General features: G+C 33.1%; 1 protein-coding gene across 2 annotated transcripts; it reads right to left on the bottom strand.

Annotated features, from left to right (window-relative positions):
* Positions 1-6: 6 nt before the first annotated feature.
* LOC120317940 (Holliday junction recognition protein) lies at positions 7-21,293 on the bottom strand. 2 transcript variants are annotated; one of them, XM_039365011.1, is made up of 12 exons: positions 21,126-21,293; positions 20,280-20,346; positions 18,341-18,390; positions 16,687-16,714; positions 15,591-15,637; positions 14,392-14,446; positions 13,559-13,620; positions 8,932-9,007; positions 5,250-6,745; positions 4,654-4,717; positions 3,460-3,547; positions 7-1,565 (listed from the first exon to the last, which is right to left on the bottom strand). In XM_039365011.1, exons 1-12 carry the CDS (start codon positions 21,189-21,191, stop codon positions 1,451-1,453), a joined length of 2,214 nt encoding a protein of 737 aa, XP_039220945.1. In that variant the 5' UTR covers positions 21,192-21,293; the 3' UTR covers positions 7-1,450. The 2 variants fall into 2 exon arrangements, with proteins under 2 accessions (XP_039220945.1, XP_039220946.1); XM_039365012.1 differs by lacking the exons at positions 13,559-13,620; positions 14,392-14,446.
* Between the last annotated feature and the right edge of the window lie 1,864 nt (positions 21,294-23,157).

Raw genomic sequence — 23,157 nt, 5'->3', positions numbered from 1 at the left:
AATTCATTTTGAACAGGAATCAAGTTATTTATTCATATAATACATAATACATAAATAAACATAAGTAATATAATTTAGCAAAGTAACATATTTAAACCCACGGACTCCTGGATTTCTCTCTTAATCCTCTTCTGGTGCTAAATAGGATGGAACAATAAGGCAATTTCTTATGACTAGAAAGTTACTTCAGTTAACTTTCATAGTTATATAGTTCAGTAAGTTAACTATCATTTTTTGATTGATGAATATAGAACTAACAGGAAAGTATATTACAGTAGTATTACAGTAGCAGAAGACCAACACTGACATTCTCTAAATTCCGCTGAAGATGTTACTTAGTCTGGTAACAAAACACTCAGAAGCCAATCCACAAGCTTGGAGAATGAATCTCCACTCTCACAAACAGTGAATACTAGAGGTGACAGAAAGAATCCTGAAGGAATGGTGAACACGAATTGAAAGTATGCTCTTTGACTACTTAAGAACCAAGTGCCTTATCACTGTGCTACTAGTCCCCTCTACAACACAGGTTCCTTCTTCTCCTCTCCCACTTTTTCTCAAAAAGCAAAAAAAATAAGATTGAAATGACTTTCCTTCACAAGACAGCCTTATAGAATTGAGCCTTTGTCATCTCTGCTGACTGAGAACACCCAACAGTAGGGAACAGTTTAGTTGCTGTTACCCCCAAATAACAGTATCTATTGTATTTTATTTTTAATTTATAGTTTTTTCTATAAATCAAGCCTTCCATGCTTAGTTTTGGGTAGCCTAGAAAATTGATAAGCAAATGAAAATAAGGAAAGACTTATCCTAGGTGAAATTAACAACCTTACAGATTCCAAAAGCAAACTTATAACAAACTCAGTCAAAATACAAACATATTAAAATGTTTATTAGACAAAGATATATATCAAATATTAGGTACATTTAAAATAAAATAAAAATACAAAAATGGATATTTTCATATTTACTCTTTATCAATGAAATAAAGATTTTTCCTAAAGCATGACCTTATTGAATAGTAAGTTAAAAGCACTATATAAAAACACATTTAAATCTTGATTATGCCCCAACTTCCAATAACCTTTTTCTAGAGGTGCAGATTAAACAAATTAAGTACCACAAAAGATGTTTCTTATAGTCACTTAAGCTGAATAAATCACCAAGAAGGCAAAAACCAATTAATGAACTGTTGAATTTTAGAAACAGTTTCCATTATCTCCATAACTTTCAAATGACATAGAATAATTGCATAGAGATGAATGCTGAACTATATTAGTAGTTGTTATTTCTCCATTTTCACTGCAGTCTTTTAGGTCTATTGCCCTGTGCTAAAGCTGATGAGTTAAAGAGTTAAAGAAGTGGTGAAAATATTTTACTACCTTAATTCAGGAATATTCCACTTAATTTGTGTTCTGTTTAGAAATTACTGGGATTAAAATATATTTTGTTAAAAAATATCATTTTCCTCTCCAAATCCTTCCAGAAATGTTTCCTCATAATCCTTCTGTATGAATTCACTGCTTCTGATTCTCCCATCATTATAGCTTAGCTTTCTGGAAACTCTAGCAAAGAAACAAAACTTGATTAAACTGATACAAATACCAAGAAAAAAGCAGCACAGTTATATTGACCATATCTTTTTTAACTGAACCCCCCCCCAACTTCCGTATGTCCATACATAAACAATAAACTAATGATTCTCTGATGCATTTCAAAGAAATTCATACATTGACATTAACATAACAAGTATCATAACGCCCATCAAAGCATATTATGCCACTGATCTTGATGTTGTATTTCAGAAGATAATAATTTTAACTTGTATAACTTAGCATACAACATAGCAAAATAATCTTTGTTTTTAGCAACTGTCACTTGTAATATCAATAATGCATGATATACAAGAAACTCATCATTGATTTCTGTTAGTGAAATGTAATGATCAACCAATATGAGTTCTTAACGCTAACAGCAGAACGTATGATATCTGCTAGTATCCATCACTCTTAGTTAAACATTTTCATATGAAAATGTTTATATTACTGTGAATATTAAAAATATGTTATGAAAAGTTTTGTACATCAACATATGCAGGGTATTTTTAAAAAACAAAGTAACAACAACCCTGGGCATTTGACTGAACACAACATTAACTTAATATAATTGATGTTGATTATCTTTAGACAAGTCCACCTGTTGTTACCTGGTCTAACTAATTCAATCGAAGATAACATAACATTGTTTTCTTTCCTTTTTTATGAATTAGTTTATTTGGATTAAAGTTAAATAAGTCCCTGTATTAGCCTTTTCCCATGCGTATCTTGTTTTTCCCCACATTGAAAATATACTGGGGAAGAGCACAGCTCCATAGCAAAGCATATGTGTTACCTGCAAAAGATTCCATTTTGTATAAACTGTGAAAAACTCTTGCCTAACCTCTTCTGAATGAATGTCAGTCAATTGGGATGAAAACTATAACTGGGAAAATGGATTGACCATTTGGGAAAACAAATTGTTTCAGATAATTTCTATTATTTTACACAAGAATGACTGTTTCACAGTAAGCTTAAATATAGTCTCTTTCATCTATTCACTTTCCTTTATTTTTGAATTCTAAAAGAAATTAATGTCCAACTCTAATAGTGGATAATCTCTGGCTATTAATGCCTGTTTCTCTTCTCACTATGGTATGCCCATAATTTATCATTTTTCCATAAGCAATATAGCAATACTAATCATCTCAGCATATTGATAAAGGAATAATTAATCATCTCAGTGCACAGTGAATAAATTCAGTGACGTAGAGGAACACACAGAGATAAATAATGTTGCTTTGACTGGACCTTATTTTTATTTATCTGTGATCATTCATGGTAATTCTCCCCTTCCCTGAACTGCCTGCTATTAGAGTATTATGTAGGAAGGAATGTACAGTAGAAGAGGACACCAATGATCTTTTGTTATATTGTATGTTCTAATGCAAGAAACTGTTTTATAATCCTACAAAACATGTCTTAGATTACCCATGAGCAAATTTTAGCATCAAAGCCATATGCAACTCCTTTGGAAGTTTTGGGACCCCTTATAACCACTCCACTTTTCCAATGCTGTGAGGTAGATACAAAACTATAATGCAAGTACAGTAAACTCTTCATAGTTTAAAAACAAGGAATACACTCTGATCTACCAATTTTATATGGGTATCTCTCCTGCTCACAAGGGCCTTTGATTCCCTGGACCAATTTTTTTTAGATATGATTCATGATAATAGAAAGGCTATTGATCTTGCCTTAATTGTAGCTCATAAGGATACCTGAACATTTTGTCACCTCCTTTTTATCCATTCACAAAGAAATATAAGAAAGGAATTGCTATCACTTTAGGTAGTATGGACAGCAATATACATTTGATAGATAAATAAATGGAACACTGGAAAGAAATTAAAATATTGCTTACTTTGGTATAAAATTCTGTGACTTTCTTGAAAACTCACGATCCCGCAAATACCTGGGAATATTTTCATTCATATCTGAAATCCCAGACTCTTTGAACAAATTAGATATGGATTAAAAAGTGTCTGTTTAAATATTTTGGTTGTAAATTATTAAAAAAAACAACGAAAACAAAGATATGAAAAGTATAAATACTGTCTCTTTAGCAGGTTGAATAATGATTAATCTTATTGTAAATTTCTTATAAACCAAGTTAAACTAACTTCAAATGTGCTTTGAGATGTGCAGTTCAGAAATGGGAAAAATAGTAAAAAAATTACTCCCATTATATTTTAAACAAATTATCCAAATTCAGTATGTAATACACATATTGTTGCATTACCTTCTGACACCCTTCTCTATATGATAATTCAAAAGTCAAAAATTTCATACATTAATATTCATATTACTGAAAGTAGGAAAAACAAAAGCAAATGCAGATGGATTTGTCAATCAGTGGACACACAAAGAAGTTTAAAAATAAACTTAGAAACTTCAACCCAATGATCTAATATTACGAAAACAATATTCCCAATTACCGTATATGCCGGCGTATTAGGCGACCCGGCGTATAAGATGACCCCCGTCTTTATCGCCGAGCCGCATTCCTAGAACGTCGTCTTCTATGCCGGAAACTACCAGTATTTCTGGCGTATAAGATGACTCGGCGTATAAGACGACCCCCGTCTTTGGCACCAAGTTTAGCGCTTTCCGGAAGTTGTCTTATACACCGGCATATACGGGTATATTAAAAATTAGGAATATTAGGAAATAAGTTCAGACAGAACCAGAAATAATGTTGGGATGTCATTAAAACCCAAAATTATGAATTTGTGCTATTCTGACAGCATCTGCTGACCCTATTTATTGTTTGTTGCCTATACTGTTTTTTTTATAGAGCATAAAGGATTAAAAATCTACAGTTGATCTAATATTGACATTTGAATGTTTCTTGGGATAAACAATTAATTGCCTAACTCACAGGTGTCAAACTCGCCATGTCACATGACGTGTCGCGAAGCATCGTGACTCTTTTTGCCTTGCTGGCAATGGGATGGGCAATGATGAAACTGCAATGGGCAGTTTGACACCCCTGGCCTAGCCTGATCAAAGAACAATACATTGTTATATAGTTTTCACTTAAATCTTTTAAACCAACCTTCCATATCAGCAACTGAAGTGGCCAAAAAGCCATGGCCTGAAGAAACAGAACCTCCATAATTCTGAAAATTAAAAAGTTTAAAATTTTTAATTTACATCAACCTGGATTGCTGATGTCCCATAGTAAAATTTAATTTAGTAATAAGCTTCTACCACATTTTTTTTCCATTCTGCATTACTTTATAGTTTCTAAATATCAAGCTATTTTTGCAGATGATTTGGATCAAACATTATCCTTCATCTGCCATACATGTTAAATCTGTCACTTGGATATAAAAATTTAAAAGAAAAAAAATTCTAGCATCCAAATATTAATATTCTTCCATAATCTAATTCACACATTAGAAAAGAACAGAGATAAGGAGAACTACATAGTGCCATAACATCCAGTAAGACTCTTAGTTTAAGAGATTAGTTAAAAATAGTTGTGCTAAATTCAATGATGTTTATACCTAGGTACATATAGGACTTTGTCCTGTAAGTAAGTTCATGTATTTTAGAAATGTTGCCTATAAATAAACATTTTTAAAGGGTTTGGTACTTTAAAACAATTTTTAGGTTTGAAGGCATTATAGAAGATTATATTTCACTTACCGTATTTGATGCCAAACTGTTTTTAACAGGTGAATGCAATGTGAACGCTGCGTCATTTCTAATGGTTTTCCAGCAAGGAAATTTCTGATATATTTTGTAAGAATTACTACATTTATTTTTTAACCTTTTAAAAGGCGAATACTGAGAATCTTCATTACGAAAATGTGCCGCTCTTTTAATTCTGGCAACAGCAGGCAGAGTTCTTATTGGAGAATTAACAAGGGCATTTACAGTTTCAGATATCTGTACTCCTTCATATTTTTTTAAATTTGCTGCTCTTAGAAATGTTGGAAATTTGGGAAAACCTTCAGAACATAATTTCTGGTACAGATCTTCAATCGTACTGTTTGCTTTTTTAGGGAAATTTGAGGACAGATTATCTAAACCCGAAATGTGTATGTCTGCAGAGTTTCTAGGGCTCACGTATATATTTGAACACTTAAATGGTTTCTGTGGCTTTGGAGAACACAATTCCTTATATAATTTTTCAAATGCATCTTCATATTTCTGTTTATAAGAAATTGGACTTCGGTTAACATGAAATGATGAAAAAGAATGACTTCGTGGTAGTGACACAGTGGCAGTGAAAGTTTTAATTTCATGATTTTTTAGTCTGTTACAGGTTTTCACTGGAGACTTGCTTCCTTGTAAAATGGAATTTGTTTTGCCGTTCAAGGACAAACTTAAACTTGAAGTAGTTTTGAATGCCATAGTACTCAGTTCGCCAGTTTCTCTTTCTGCTTTTGGATTAAATGTTGTATCTAAATCTGCAGTGCAAAATGTATGGGAAAAATCTTCAAAACTTTGATTCTTTTTTACATTGTTTGAAGATAAAGGGAAACAAGTTGTATTATTGACCAAAAATGTTTTATCTGCACAAAGAGTTCTAGGGGGAAAAGTTTCCTCTGTAACACGTTTTCCAGTACTTTCACTGTATGAATAATCTTCTGCAATACCAGAACAGTCTATTATCATTCTATCTGAGTTCTGAGATCCAGCAGATTCTATTCTGTAAATACTTTTTTCTGAGCATTGTATCTGACGCTTTGAATTGTAAAAAGGACTTCTGTCGCCATTACTTCCTTTAGATAATTTCTTGTTTTCAACAATGAAACGAGGTGTCAGATTTAGTACTCTGAACTTTCTTGTTTTCTCTTTGTTGGTATTAAATTTTGCTTTTTTAGAATGACAATATCTGTATTTGTATCGCTCAGTTAATGAATTTGAAAAAGATTTTTGGGATACTTTACCGAACAGTCTGCTAAGATTTTTTACCATTCCTGGATACAAATCTGCTATTGTGACATTATTCCACGAACAGTTTTCATCTGCAGATTCATACATTTCTAAAAAGCTACTCTGGCCAGTTCCATTATTAAGAAGCGATTGGTTTTTAGGCATAATCCCGAGCTCTGAATGTGAAGCAGCAGAAATGGACAGTTCTGGAGATCTCAGGGATAAAGGGGACAACTGCTTCCTCTGGATTGTATCATACCCTGTTAGATCCAATAAAATGAAGGTACAAAAAAGTAGTACTTAACATTGAATTATTTACATTATTTAATGAAGACACTTAATATTTTCTAAAATGTCTATGATCTGTTACAATGTCACTCTATAACTTGATTCATTGAAATAATTCATGGTATACCCTATTTCTTAATTCACTGCAGTGCTGGTTATTTATTACACTTGTATGCTATGGTAATCAAGTATAGTCCTGTTTTACTTTATAATAGATAAAACTACAAAATATAAAATAATATTGTAATACCATTATAAAACACAACAGTAAAACTCTTCCAACGTAGTGATTTGAATTATACCCAGGAACCTATCAGCAGCCAATATAGCATCCATAATACTGTACAGATATTATATGTGTGTTGTACAGGCTTTTACTCTCCAGTATGCAAGATGATGCACTTTACAACCATAGCAGTTTCCAAGTAGTCTTCAAAAAGAGTTTCATCAAAAAAAAAAAAAACATATCATGGCACTCTACTCTAAAGGTGATAAAGCCGTAAGTTACTGATGCCAAGGCTCATCATCCAGTTAGATCCAGTTAATTGTGTAACTATCTAATGATACATAGAACACAAAGATACCGTATTTAAAAATTATTCTTAATTGCAGAAATAAATTCAGCTAAACTGTGACTTCTCCAAAGCTATTTTATAAATTGCAGACTCAAAAGGATATGAAAATGTAGATTTATATATCTAAACTTAGGTCAAATATGGCACAGTATGTCAAACTGTGAAATATAATCATATCATTCTACAAGGAGAATAGAGCAAATAACTTTATGGAGGACTAGAAAATATTCCTATGAGATAAAGTAGTAGTTAATGGTTTTAAAACATTTAATCCTATTAATCTGTCCAGAAAAATTTTTAAGTGTGTTGTTAAGTACAGATTTATTAATATGTAGCTCTAAGCAGAATCATTTTAAATTATTCTGAGTCCTATCACTATAGCAATTGTCTGCAGCTAACAATATTATGTTTTAAAGTAAAATTTAAAGGCCAGTTATCAAACATTAATGCAGAATAAAATATTTGTGGAACTGTGACCAGCTAGTCTCCAGAATATACGTAAAAAGGCAGGACATGGATACTGATTAAATGCATCATGAGCATGTGTGCTGACACACAGACATTCTGATCCAATTATATAATCTACCGTACTTAAGCACTGTTCTCTCTGGTAGTACTAAATTAATGCATGTAGGTCCCACTGATAAATACAAAATATGCAGAAGATTTATGGCATTCCCATTATAAGAATTCTAAGGAAAGATTAGTTGAGATCATGGATGTTTTCACTACTTTCAGTAAAGAAAAGATTAAACTAGATGGACCAAAACATTAATTCAACACAAGGAAGAATAATTATAAAGCATTCTTAATGCAAAGCAGCTAGTACGACTTTATTTCAGCTCTTGCCTGACTGTTCATTTCCTTCTATTCAGATGGTATAGACCAGGGGTCCCCAACGTCCGGTCCGTGGACCAGTACCAGGCCGCAACATGCCAGCAACCAGTCCGCACAAACAAGCAAAGCCCCATCTGTGGGATGCAGGCACCACACAAAACCACGCACTCTGGCCTGTGGAAAAATCTTTGTCCATGGAACCGGTCCCTGGTGCCCAAAAGATTGGGGACCTCTGGTATAGACAGATGAATTGAAGAAAACTGAAATAGGAGAGTGGGAAACAGAGTGTATGGCAGTTTCTGTACCAGGATTTTGTATTTACAAAGATAAAAGAAAATAGGGCACAAAATAAATAAACTCCTGCATTCCTTATTGGATCCAGATCATGCAACTGCATTTGAATTTCCTTTTCTAAATAAATGGCCCAGAATTGTCATAACATGAGATCAGTCAGTGCTTTAAAAAAAATCTTACTTAGGTAGCGTATCTAACAAGTATCACTCCAAGCATTTTTTTATGAGCCAAATTAATAAAGTTCTTGGCTAGTCAATTAGAAAGCATGAGTTTTGTACACAAAGAACTTGAAAATCTTTTAGGACATCTGATACTGTCTTTTAATTTAAAAAGAAAGAAAGAAAGAAAATCCTAAAAATAAGGACAATTTCCTAAAAAATTTAAAAAGGAAAAAAGAGAATTTTTTTTATTTTCAGTACTGTAAAGCACCTTGAAGCTATTGCAAAGCTCACCGATTAAGGATTTATTTTCCAATTTCTTTCTTTGCTGCAAGGGAGATAACCGAAAAATACTTTTTGGTTTTGTAGCCTAAAATAAGATACACAAAGAATATAGTTAGTAAAAACATTAAACCAAATGTTGGGATACACATGTTTATTACTGTTGTTGCAGTACAAAATTCATGTAACTTGCTAAGGCAAAATGACTGGAGAAGGATTGAAACATGCATATAAAGTGACTGAAAATCATTAGGTAAACATTGTATAGTGTGATAACACATGAAATACTATATAGATTTCATTTCAATTTTAAAAAGATAAACATGGAAATGTAAAATAAATGAACCAGAAAAGAGTAACAAGCTTATTCCCTTAGAGCAGAGGCAATGGGAAGATGCTATTATATCTATGTCCTTTTTGTGAACGTGCATCTGGTTTTGCACTATGCTGGATTGAATTAAGCAGGAATTTTTTTGTGTTGCTTTCAGTATCCCAGTTGATTTAATTTCTTATGGAAACAGGAATACGAGTACTATTTTTTAATCCTTTATAATTAATTTCAAAAGTCCTAATCTACATATCTGATAGAAATGATTGTGTAGATTGTGTCCCTTTAATAGCAGTCACTTAGATATACCACTTCATAGTTTACAGAGTCAGTATATTGATACCAACAATCTGGCTCCTCATTTTACTGACCTCGGAAGTATGGAAGACTGAGTCAACCTTGAGCTAGTCAGAATCAAACTTCTGCAAGTGAGTACTGTAGTGAGTCAGCCTGCAGTGCTGCATTCTAACCACTGTACTATCATAGCTCTTATAGAAAATATATAAAAGTTTTATAGTATGTTGAAATCGGGAATCAGACCATTGATAGAAAAATATGGACTATACAGCTTGTTTAGTGACCGTTCACAGTTATGATGGAATAAAAAGTAATTTACAACCATTTTTTTATTGAAAGTTTTTTAAATTTTACAAAACAAATCCCCTCCCCAACCCCCCCCACCCTCCCATACCCTCCCCCACCTCCCCAAACCTCCCAAGCCCTCCCCCAACCTTCCCAGAGCTGAGTACAGGCTTAATTAAAATTTTTCAGAAAAAAAAAAGAAAAACTTAAAACACATATAAATCCTAAACAAATCTAAATACATTAAATTAAATAGGTTATCTTCTCTAAAAAATAATAATTGCAATCATTAAACACATTATAATATACTCTAAACATTTTCTAATATCATACTTATATTATTATCCATCATTCTGTATAAACTCCCTCCAAAACACAAATTTAAACATTACTTTCTTTGAATATCTATACCTACAATATAAAATCTAATCTCTCCCTCTTTCTTTATCCTAGAACACAAAAATAAACATATAAACCTTCATTATACCATTAAAACTAAATACTCTTTGAATACTTAAACTAAATACTTAAACTTAAACTTCTTATCTAAGATTTTCATTCAATCTCCATAATCTTCTCTCCTATCAAAAAAAAAACTTAAAAGACATATAAATCCTAAACAAATCTAGGTACATTTAATTAAACAAGTTATCTTCTCTTAAAAATAATAATAATAATAAAAAACCCAATCATTAAACACATTATAATATACTCTGAACCTTTTCATATCATACTTATGTTATTATCCATCATTCTTTATAAACTCCCTCCAAAACACAAATTTGAACATTACTTAAAACATTAGAATTCCCTTATACACATTTAAATCTTTACCAATAACAAATTCCATCCACAATAAACACATTCCTTATCAGTCTCTCTTGTCCATAAACCATTAAAACTCCCTTATACACATTTAAATCTTTACCAATAACAAATTCCATCCACAATAAACACATTCCTTATCAGTCTCTCTTGTCCATAAATCTCAAAAGAAGTGCTTTGAAAACTGCCCTTAAAGCTAACTCCAAAAAGTTTGTAAGTCTTGCTTCTCCCACAGACTCAGTACTCTTTTGAATACTTAAACTTCTTATCTAGAATTTTCATTCGATCTCCATCCTTGTCAGTCTCTCTTATCCATAAATCTCGAAAGAAGTGCTTTGAAATCTGCCCTTAAAGGTAGCTCCAAAAAGTTTATAAATCCTGCTTCTCCCACAGACTCAGGAGCCAATACTTGTGAGGCTTCCTTAAACTCCTTCTTCTGTTGCTCTTTTTCTTTACGATTATATGTTGCACGAGTTGTCCTCTGCTCCTTCATCTCGACTTGTTGAGGCCCCTCAAACTGAGATTTCCCATTTTTCATTAATATAGGCTCTTCAGACTGCAATTCTACCCTTAAAGGTTGCTCCAAAAAATTTATAAATCCTACTTCTCCCACAGATTCAGAAACCAATAGTTGTGAGGCTTCCTTAACCTTCTTCTGTTGCTCCTTTTCTTTACAGTTATATGTTGCACAGGTTATCCTCTGCTCCTCCATCTCAACTTGTTGAGGCCCCTCAAACTGAGGTTTCCCAATTTTCATAAGTATAGGCTCTTCAGACTGCAATTCTACCTTCTTTTCTTCCAAAGCTTTAAACTTAATAGATGGCGATGAACATACCCCCAGGACCGAAGTATAAAAGTCTTTTGCTTGAGAAACAGTATTAAGTCTATAACATATCCCCAGGTAATTCACCACCATTCCAATCGGAACATCCCATCTGAACAAGATTCGTCTCTTTTTAAGTTCATCTGCTAAAAAAGCAAACTCCTTTCTTCTTCTTAAAATTTTAGATGGGATCTCCTTTAGAATTATAACATCTTGTGAAGCAATTTGAAATCTCTTCTTATAAAAAGCTTGTATAATTTCGTTGCGCAGGGATCTTTTCCCAAAGTAAATTACCACATCTCTTGGCAAATTCTTTTGCACTGCCACCACAGAGTTAACTCTAAATAATTTTTCAATTTCACTAAGTATTTCCTCTTTTTCTTTATTCAAAATCACAGCAAAGTCCTTTGCAACCATCTCTCTCAGATCTCCTTGCACAGACTCTCCCAAACCTCTGATTCTTAAGGCATATTCCATTTGTCTATATTGAAGCATAAGAATCTCATTTTCCATTTCTTTTTCCATGCTTTCAAATTTTCCCTCCATCAATTCCACTTTTTCTTCTACCTCTTCTACACGAGAGTTCAGCTTTTCAAGAACAGAGGCAACTCCTTTTAGAGCCAAAACTATCTCTTGCCTCAAAATCTTATTATTTTCCTCTAAAATCTCTTTCATTTCTGCCCTAATTTGAGATATAACATTTCCCATCATATCTTGCAAATCCTTCACAATTATTGGCTGTACCAAGGAAGAGGGTGAAGCTATTGATTTAGGTTGTTGCACTGATGATAACACCGAAGAAGAAACCACCTTAGGATCTGTAGGAATTACTGGACGCTTTGGAGCCATCTTAAAAAAAATCTTTACTCCTTCTTAAAAATTACAAAAATTAAGTAAAAGAAAAAGAGAGATTAAGTCCAAAAAAATTCAAAAAATCCTTCAAAAGGAGATCATTATAACAAAAAGATACTGAACGCTTTGGAGCCATCTTAGAAAAATCTTTACTCCTTCTTAAAAGTTACAAAAATTAAACAAAAGAAAAAGAGAGATTAACGCCAAAAAATCAAAAAATCCTTCAAAAGGAGATCATTATAATAAAAAGAAAGGAGTTAAAAAAAGAAAAGGGAAGAAGAAAAAAATAATTAAATAGAAAAAATCTATTCCATTTTTTTTAAAAGTACAAAAAGCAAAACAAAGAAGTTAAACAAAAATAATAATGCTTCTAAAATCCAAACCCAACATCAAAATCAAATCCACATTCCGTTCCAATCATTAAAAAAAAAAGGAAAAGGATAAAAAAAAACCACCAAAAAGCCTGCCGATCGCCATTCTACCTTCCCAAAAAAAAAAAAAAAACCCCCGAAAGGCTTGCCGATCGCCATTTTACTTTCCCTTTCAACAAAAGAAAAAAAAATAAAAAGAGGGAATATAAAAGTAAAAGTAAATCTTTAAACTTAAAATCCAAATAAAATCAAAGAAAGCAAAAGCTAAATCATCTACTCAGCTCTGTCCGCCTCTAAAAAAAACTCACCAGATCACTTTAATCGCGGAGGTGGTTGCAGCGGCTTGTTTTGTCCCTAGGGACAAAAGCAGCTGGGAAGCGGAGACAGTCTGAACTCCGTGGGAGCACTCCTCTCACCCCCCAAAAAAGCCTTGGGGGTGCATGAGAGTGGCTCTACCACTATTCAGACAACCCTCTTCCTCCCCCTTTGCCCGGGAGTGGGATTTTGAACCGCTGAACAGCTGATGGCCGCTGTTCATAGCGATTCAAACACTTACCCAGGAGGACGGCTACAAAGTAGCCGCCATCGCGCGCGCAGATCCACCGGAAGTTATTTACAACCATTTTTTTCATTTATGACCTCTGAAGGTTTGTACAGCAGAGAAAAAGTGAAGTAGGATTGTAGGCACACAGTTCCAGTTTCATTTAGCAATTGCTACACTAAATGACCAAGTTGCCACTCCCAATTGTGATTTCTAAATGAGGAGTACCTATATGTCTATGTCCATTTAGGTGTATGACACCTAAAATAAATATCCTAATATGGTGAGAAAAAATTTATTTTTATTTATACTATTACCTGGATATGTATATTGGCCAACTGACATTTAACAGACGCCAACTCAGCCTTCCCTTTGCTATCTGCAATTCAAAATTAAATAAAAGTTATATTTTAGTCAGCATAACTAATACCAAGATTTTAATTTTTCATACAGGATTTTTTCACTTTTTTAAAAAACACATAAAGGAAAGATTTACTCTTCTTTTGGTAGCTATCAAAAAACAAACATTATATTGCTGCCAATATAAAAAACGTACATCAAGCACTGTGATTACCATGGTCTTTAAAAGCCTTTCATTGACAAGTAATTGTATAACTAGAATAAAGACAGTTTTCACTTAAATTGCCTGGTTGTACTGTCATTCTTTAAGAAATGTACGTGGGAGGCCATGAGTGAAAGTCATACAGAAAGCTGTCAAATCAAGGTTTAAAAAAATAATGACACAAATACAGTAATCTGAGTTATTTGAAGAATGGATAATGAATTAACAACACATTAATGATTTAAAAGGGTAAAAGGAGCTCTAATTTCATACGATTCTTAATTACAGACTTAAATACACTTCAATCCAAATACTACAATTTGTACGAATTTCATTCGTACAAAAAGATACCAAAAATGTTGCTTAAAACAAAAATAAAAATTACATTTTTGGCTAAAATTCTGTGATTCATTAATTCACAGGATGAGGTTTATGATGCACTGGTATTGTTAAATATAAATACAGTATGACATATAGGAATTGCATATCAAGTATCAGTTAAATGCATTTTAAAATAAGTTTGATCCATAGTAAAGCATGTGTAGATAAGCTGAAAGTAATTTTCAGGGTTACATGTTTTGTGCTTACCTGGACTGAGTTGACTCTCTTCATTTAAGCTGGTGAACTGGCCTTCCTCAAATGTCTTTAAAAACCCAAAATTACAAATACTGCATTAACTTCAATTAGTGTACAAAATCAGTTTTAGTACTGAGTGACAAAGAAGTTAGTACAAAGACTAGTTATTACAAAAAATAGTTTCTCAGAATGTGTGTGCATACACACAAATGCACACATGTACAATGATATTCTGAAATCAATTATGCACTACCTTACAAACTTAGATTTTTTTGCTCCAAAATGCTTCTATACCAATTTCTTTTTATGTTTTCCAAACATATAGAAGAACTATCTCTTGCATCAATCACTTATATATTTGTAATGTTGCTGCTAATTATATGATGAGATGGGAGAGAGGGAGGAATCAAACAAAATGATACTTTGCTGACTTAATATTTATTTATCAAATTTATTTGCCACCCATGTTGTGGTTCAGGAAACTCTGAGTGGCTAATATTATATTGCATTAATTTCCATTTTTATACAGGACAATGCCACAAGGATAAACAGAGACAAAATGATTTAGCTTTTCAGGCCTTAAATATAAATATACTAATGTTTACATAATAGCCTTGGGCAGACCCTTCAATAATTTATAAATAAAATGCCCCTATCATTTATTCAAAAAGATTCTGAAAATTCCTTATAATTTTTTTGCCTATCAGGCTATTTCATTTTGCAATTTATCAGAAATATTATGTTTTAAGGTTACTTGGAAATAAGAGCCAATGTGGCAATATTAGAATAATAGTAGAATAGTAGAATTAAAGCTATGAAATCCATAACGAGATCTCCATTTTTCCAAGTGGCTTCTCATATAAGCTCTGTTGTAATATTTCGATAAAACAGTGATAAGCATTACTCATCTATATATTTTATATATTATTCTTTATTCACAATTAAAAAGAAATAGGTTTGTCTAATAATTGGTACAGTTAAAAATATAAGATCATTCTGTAACCTAGTGTACTATTTTGGCTATCAAAATCACAATAAAAATTAAATTATTAGTGTGAAGAAAAGGCAGAGGGAATCACAAATAAGTGTTTAATTTTTTAAAAAAAAAATATGGTGCATGGCAGTAAAAATGGAGAATGAGAAGATTGATATACTTGCAACTGAAGAAAAGAGTTTCATATTACTGTTTCTAAGCTACTGGCAGATCATACCTGATCATCTGTAGAGTCTTCTTCAAAATCAGAATTCTGCTTTTGCACTTAATTGAAAAGACAAATTTTAATTAGATATGCGCATCTGAAAATAAAATTTCATCTTCAATGGCATTTAAAATCAGTTCATACATACAAACCAGACACTTATTTTATTAATGAACATCTTTCTTACATTTAGAAGTTCAAAATACTCAGTTCATTTAAGCATCTTACGTTTTATATAATGGTATGACTGTATGGTTTAAACAGGAGATTGGTATAACATAACCATATTATGTTATTACACCTGGGCAAAGAGTCACATATTAAAGACTGGACAGCATATACATCTATTAAAAAAAAGACTAAATAAACAAACTTTCCATTAACCTGATTTAGAGTTGAGCTCAATTCAAAAGAAATTTGACTTTTATTTACTAATATAACCAAAAGCTAACAACATTTTGATATATCTTATTATCTTTGTGATTGAATGAAATCCTATAATTGACAACAAAGAGTTCAGTTTTGCTATATATAGAACAATCATCTATATTTTATTACAGTACTTAATTTATTGATACTTTATCTTTGGATAAGGAATTCCAGATTACCTCAGAGTTTGAATGGTTCTGTAAATTCTTAGGGGCAATTAAATAAACCAGGAATCCTGATTCAGCAGCAGAAAATCACATGGCAATAAAGTATATTTTTTAAGAAAAGTCTCAAGCTCTCATTCAATTTATCATTTTCTTTCACTAAACAACTCTTAAGAATCTCAAGACTATTAAAAGCAAATACCAATATCTTATGATAGAATTTGTATAGTTAACTTTCAAAGTAACTACTGAGAAATCTACACATAACTATTATTAATTTACACTTATTGAGCATAAGTATCATAAGCATAACAAGAATTATTAATTTCTGCACATAGCTGTACAAATTCATTGGTCTATTTCTTTGTTTTCTGTCTTGTCATCACAACTTTTGTCTGCATTTGCTAACCAATTATCCAAATCTTGAAATTTTCTTTTATATATTACAATCAAAGGCCAAATTCTTTCACAATGTAAGACAGAGATATTATGAAATTTCAAAAACCTTTTCTTACCTATGTTTTCCTGGCATTGTATACTGTTCTGTGGTTTTAAACAAAGACTTCAGTTAATGAATTCCTCTATAACAGTATAATAAAAGGACAATTCTTTGCTTGTTCACGATATTGTATTCCTTTCCTTACATTACCAGCATCCACGGGTCCAGAGAAGAAAGGGAGAGAATCTAGACAAATGTTTATCTACAACTTGAAACCACTAATTTTATGTGATTTAAACAAACTTCAGCATTACTGTACTAAAGACATTTCTTTTGCTATAACCTGTTTGCAGTGGTAGTGAATATCTTAAAAAGAAATTCATAGAAAGTATGATTAAGTTTCAAGAAGATCTCAAGCTTACCTTCTATTGCTTCTGAAACATCAGTTTGGTGGAATTACATATTTAAACTGGGAAAATTACAACTAGTATAAACCAGTTTGTGTCCAAAAGAAAAATTGGAAAATCTGTTTAAACTATAAATTCCAATTTGGCTTTTGCAGCAAACTAGTATTTGTAGTAATTTTTCTTTCTTCCTCTGTCAATTAAAGTTCAAACAAAGTTTTAGGATTCTATTATATAAATAATAAAGAGACCTGATTCTCTGAAATTTTACAAATCGTTTGACCTATTGATTTTGGATACCTTGTAGAAGCTCAACATATCTCTCTAAACTAGGAAACTATACTAATAAGAACATAGGGAGCAATAGTCAATCAATAGGAGGCTCACACATTTAGAAGGAATTTAGTGATCTGTCTTTTGATGAATAAATATTTAGTTTTGATTGCAACTCACAGTAAACTAACTTTAAGATTATATGTTTGCAAAATTATCTATCAGTATAATTCCACTGATATAAACAGACCTTAATTAATCTATATTAGTCTTATTCAGCTACTAATGCTCAAACACAGAGGAAAACTATTAGGAGATGAATTGTATTCAGAACAATATTCAGAAAGTAACAAGACTATCTGCCTTTCTTACTTGGAAAAGTAAATAACAAGTTTTAAAAACATTTATTCTATTATAGTAAATTGATTAAAGAATGTTAGGTATTACAACTATGTTTGAATTTCATCATTAATCATTACAAAAACAAAAATGCTATCAAATAAATACAACTGACCTCCAGAAGTTGTGGGTACTCCCACACTGGAGGTTTTTAAGAAGAGATTGGACAACCATTTGTCTGAAATGGGTTTCCTGCCTGAGCATGGGTTGGACTAGAAGATCTCCAAGGTCCCTTCCAACTATTATTGCTACCTCTAATCATCTATGCAATGCCTATTTAACAAAGGTTGAATTACAATAATTTAAATTGGATATTTTATTATTTGTAACCATCAAACAAAATTATTTATTTTCTGTATACTTAAAAAAACCCTGCTGAAACTTTATAGCTTCAGAATCAATATAATAGACAAATACCTAAAACTGATGAATAATATAACTATGAACTCACTTTGGCCTCTGAACTTTAAGGAAGAGTTAGCATAGATTAAAAGCCCTACAAATTTGCTCCATCTTGACTAACTTCTGAATACCAGCAGGTACCTTTACATCCAACACAAATGTTTAGATTTTTAAACATGTTCCCAACAACTTAGAAATAAATTTCATATTAGCAATAACAAGGTTAAAAATGAAAGGCAAACATGTTAATACCTCATAAGACACATCTAAAATTTCATCATCTTCTCCCCAAATTCTTGGTCCTATAAATTGCAAAAGAATAGATAAATTAGTTAGAATACATATTTCTGATTAAGATTGTAATCTATATAAACTTTAGTTAGGGCAAAGTCATAAATTAGAGATCTCATCTGGGATAGAGGCTAGACTTCCTCCCAATAAGGAATGACCACTCCAGACTATGACAGAAAATTGGAAATTAGTTTTTATTACAGTATGCAAGGAGAAAGCGCTGTATAATAATCAATGAGCAGAACATATTTTCCATGTCTATTCACTTTTTGTATGTTATGTCTAATAATGGAAACCTTAGTTCTAGGTTGCTTCTCTCCTTGATTAATTTCCATCCATTGGTTCTTGTCTTGCCTTCTGATGTTTTGGAAAATAGTTTGTCCCTGTCATCTTTGTGACAGCTCCTCAAACACTGGGACACTGCTATTATAGCTTTCCTAGTCCCCCCCCCCTTTTTTTTTACTAAACATACTAATTCCTGCAACCATTATTCATATGTTTTAGCTTCCAGCCCTCTAATCATCTTTGTTGCTCTTTTCTGTATTCTATCCTATTCTATCCTATCTGCTGTAAATTGGCATTGGAACTGAAACCAAGATAGGATAAGAACAACTTCGATTTATTAACTGAAATTTAGATTCCTTGCAGATAAAACTTTATGTCATCGAGAAGTATGAAACTGGATCCCAAGTTCCTGTGTTATATTCAAATTTAAAGTAGTAAAGTTATGAACATTTTCTATTACCATCTGCTTTGATCCTACATTACCCATGACCTTAAATTACTTCTCCATGCATATTTAACTCTAGCTGTAATTTAAGTATTTCCAACAAAAAAAACCCATCCAAATCCATAAAAAATATTTATGAAATTTAGCTTGATTGCCTGAGCTGGATTCTGGACCAAATTTCAATCATGTTCTATAATATATGTTAAGCACATGTATATGTGTCTTCAGTACATCCTTTTCTAGGAGAAGCCATAACTGGTGTATCAATCAGAGTTATGTAGAAGTCCTCCTGGGTACAGTATTCACCTGCTCTTCAAGCAAGAACCCCAAGACCAGGAGGACTCCCAGATGTGAATCTGTACGTTCCAGGAAGCACAATCTCTTCAAGAACTAAATATGGTAATCAACAGCCATTTTCTCATGGTTGGGTTAAGTATGACTTTTTCCCCAAATTCTGATACTCTCCAGATATTGATACTGTCCAGACATCCATATTTCCCAATGGGCCTGGGATGGAGATGTATACCTGAGTATCATCAGCATACTTATATTTCAGCCAAGGTGACAGATGACCTCTCCCAGTGCCTTCAGGTATGTCTTGGAACAGAATAGGCAAAAAATTAAACAACAGTGCTCAGGGATCTAACCTATTTCCTGAATACCTTCTGTATATGCTCAGTGAAGAAGCATTAGAACAATCTACCATTGTGCCTCTATCTCCCAATGCTTGCACTGTGGTTGACAGTATTGAATGCCACTAAAATATCTAGGATAATTGCACCACATTTGTCTAGTATAGCAAACTATTGTATGTTTGTGTAGATTCTGCAATATAAGCTTCATAATGTAGGATTATATTTTGATTTTCTATTCATATTAATGTATTTGATTTCCTTACTATCTTGTTTCAAATTGTACAGGAGGACAATTTCTTACCTAAATATTTTTATATAATAGAAGCTCTATTCTTAGTAATTTCAAGATATGAGTATGTGTTCACATGTATACACATACACACATGTAGAGAGAAAGAGAGTCAGACAGATGTATGCAATAAATTTTGCTAATTTTTCATTTTATTCTTAAATAAGATTCAATATATTTCTCTATTTGTATAGTTTTAAGATGAAATATAAATATAGTAATAAAATAAGGTAAAAATAATCTTACCATCCTGTGTCTGATAAGTCAGTGATTTGATAGAGACAACTATATCATCTTCAAAGGCAAAGTTGTACTAAATTAAGAAAATATGGCATCAGCTTTCTAACAACTAAGTAGATCTTTTAGATTAAAGAATTTTTTCAAAACACGTGTAGCCCAATGGGATTAGAATTTCTATTGAAGATGGATTTTACCAAAGAAAATCTATATCCGATTTGAAAACTGTGTTACTTATATTCATGTGATGTGGATCACATGAAGACTTTCAAACTTGGGATGCAGAAATTCATATGATTGCTGTCTCTGTCACCGTCTAGGAATCAACCTCCCCCTTTTTGTGTGTATTCCAAAAACGGTCGCCTTGGTCTGGATTATGTGCAGTCTAACTATACAAACCCAACATTATGTTTTGCGGCTAAACAACAATCTATATTCCTGAATTTGATGAAGCAATTATACCAAGGAACTAAGTGCGCATGGCTGTATTTTCAACAAACCGCAGTACTGTAAAAGCACATCTACTTCTGCTCAGTTTTGGCCCATTGCCCTAAAATACCTAAAAACAGACTTCTAAACCGGAGTGCTCTCCATTCCTCCATTCTCATGCAGGAAGAACGATATAATAATGGTAAAGTACAACCACTGCCGCCACCACTACTACTACTACTAATTCGAGAGGAAGGAGAGGACAGCAGTGTTACTTGTCATCATGAAATCGGTTTGGAAAAGGGACCAGCAGGATAGTCATCGCCAAGGTCTTGGACCCTGACAGCACACTTGTAACCTTCCCACGCAGTTCCGATCCTCTAAATCAAAGCCGTTTCAATGACGCTGAATCCTCACTGTACTTACCTTGTCCACAATGCTCTCCATTGAAGAGATGAAGCGGTAGCGGCTCTGCCGCAAACGCCAATCCATGGTGCTGTTGCTGCTTCTTCTACTTCTAAAGAAAATAATAAAGATACTCCCCTCCCCTCAGTTCCTCACTCTATCCAGGTCAATTGCCCCTAATTTGCAGGAACCCCCATCCTCCACTACCATTGGTTGGTCCCGATACACCAAGGCCGGAACTTGAAACCGAAAAAGAAAAACCCGCCCGCTCCCAATTCAAATATAGCGCCATTCCAATCCCTGTAAGACTTTTCCGATTCTTTACTCCGATAGGCGGTTTCTCACGTCGCTTTCTGCAAGCGGGCCAATCAGAAGGATAGAAAGTCATTCTGATTACAATCTTTCTGTTTGAACGTTCGGGCGTCCATTTCTGCCTTCCAATCTTCTCTCGTGGGCGGAGACGGGAATGAAAAGAGAACGCTTGAAATCGTCCTATATTTCTTAGGCAGGAATTCTCTAAGACAATTTCATTTTGGCCAATCTAAAGTGACGCCGAAAAGACTGCATATATGTTTGCCAGAGGTGGACTGTGATTTTCTTCGGTGCGCGTGCATTATATGACAGGTATTAGAAATAATCATCTAGCCCAACCCCTTGCTCAAGCAGGAGACCCTATTCCAGGGGTAGGCAACCTCGGCTCTTTTATGATTCATGGACTTCAACTCCCAGAATTCCTGAGTCAGCTGACTCATGAGTCATAAAAGAGCCGAGGTTGCCTACCCTTGCCCTATACCAGCAATGCTGGCTGTGGAATTCTGGGAGTTGAAGTCCACATGCCTTAAAATTGTCAAGTTTGGGAAATACTGCCCTATACCAAGGGTAGGCTGACTCAGGAATTCTGGGAGTTGAAGTCCACGAGTCATAAAAGCCAAGGTTGCCTACCCCTGGTTATACCATAACAGCCGGCTGCATAATCCTCAAAGTTTAAATTTAGCTGTACTTTGGGATGTAAAATAAAGAGACGTGGATGGCACTTTAAGGATTAAGTTCTTTTCCCCTCCCCCCCCCGCTCCGACAGAACCAGCTAATTTGGGATTTGATTCTGGTTTTCAGGTGAAAAGAAATGACAAACGATAAGAACTTCCAATTAGGAAGAATCTTCATTTTAAAAGTATCTCAGTGAAACATGTACTTGCACATGTACTGCATCAGAAGCAATGTTATATGAAAAGATTCTAATATATTAGAAGCTATTATATTATACTTTTGATGAATACAGAATTTGTCAAAATTGTTCTCTGCATGAAAATAAGTGCATTGCGTATGAAACGACGAAAAATTCAGTTATAGCTTAAATGTATGGTAAATGTCAAAGTAAGAATTTGCTACACTAATATCAACATTTTATATTGCTAGGTTAATTTGTAATAACCAATTTTAGACTAAAAGAAGATAAGTAAATTAAACAGCTCAGTGCATCAATCAATATTTTGTTATTCAGACAAAGTGAAATAACTGGCTGCTGATTGGTGTTTGGACAGAAAACAGATACTGATACACACATACAAATATACACATATATGTATGTAGTTTATCAAAGTTTTATACCCATCTCGCCTAAGTGACCTTTGAAAATAGCTACATTGGATGAGTTGCACTGCCACTTAAGATTCAGTCTGCTGTTTATTTTTTTTTCCTTGAATCCACAAATGGTGCTCAACATTATTGACCAAAAATGTAACTATATTTCTGTTCCCTTTGATCCCAGGGACATCAAAGGAATAAACAAATGATAATTTCACCATGTAAATTATTGCAACAAGTAGGCTTGATGGAAAATAATAATAAACTAAAGCTGCAAACTCTTCTCCAAGCTCCCCCTTCCTTTTTTACTTTGCCTTTCTTTTCTGCCCCCAGAAGCTAAAATAAAAAATTACTCCTCTGAGGAGTACAATGAGGGGAAAAGAGGGGGGGGGGTGCGTATGTCTTGAGCACAAAGTAGTATCCTTTGAAACATTTTTTAAAAGAATGTGTGTATGTGTGTATGTTTCTA

This window comes from Crotalus tigris, unplaced genomic scaffold (genome assembly GCF_016545835.1).
Source record: "Crotalus tigris isolate CLP2741 ecotype Arizona unplaced genomic scaffold, ASM1654583v1 scf7180000019944.6993514239:2294586, whole genome shotgun sequence".
NCBI classification, from domain to species: domain Eukaryota; kingdom Metazoa; phylum Chordata; class Lepidosauria; order Squamata; family Viperidae; genus Crotalus; species Crotalus tigris.
This window is presented reverse-complemented; position numbering and strand designations above follow the sequence as displayed.

Excerpts from the sequence above, each read along its gene's own strand:
- LOC120317940 (XM_039365011.1), bottom strand. The coding sequence starts at position 21,191 with ATGGATTGGCGTTTGCGGCAGAGCCGCTACCGCTTCATCTCTTCAATG. Across the intron at positions 14,447-15,590 it reads AAGACTCTACAGATGATCAG|ACATTTGAGGAAGGCCAGTT; the intron begins GTATGATCTGCC and ends GGGTTTTTAAAG. Across the intron at positions 13,621-14,391 it reads AGAGAGTCAACTCAGTCCAG|ATAGCAAAGGGAAGGCTGAG; the intron begins GTAAGCACAAAA and ends TTTGAATTGCAG.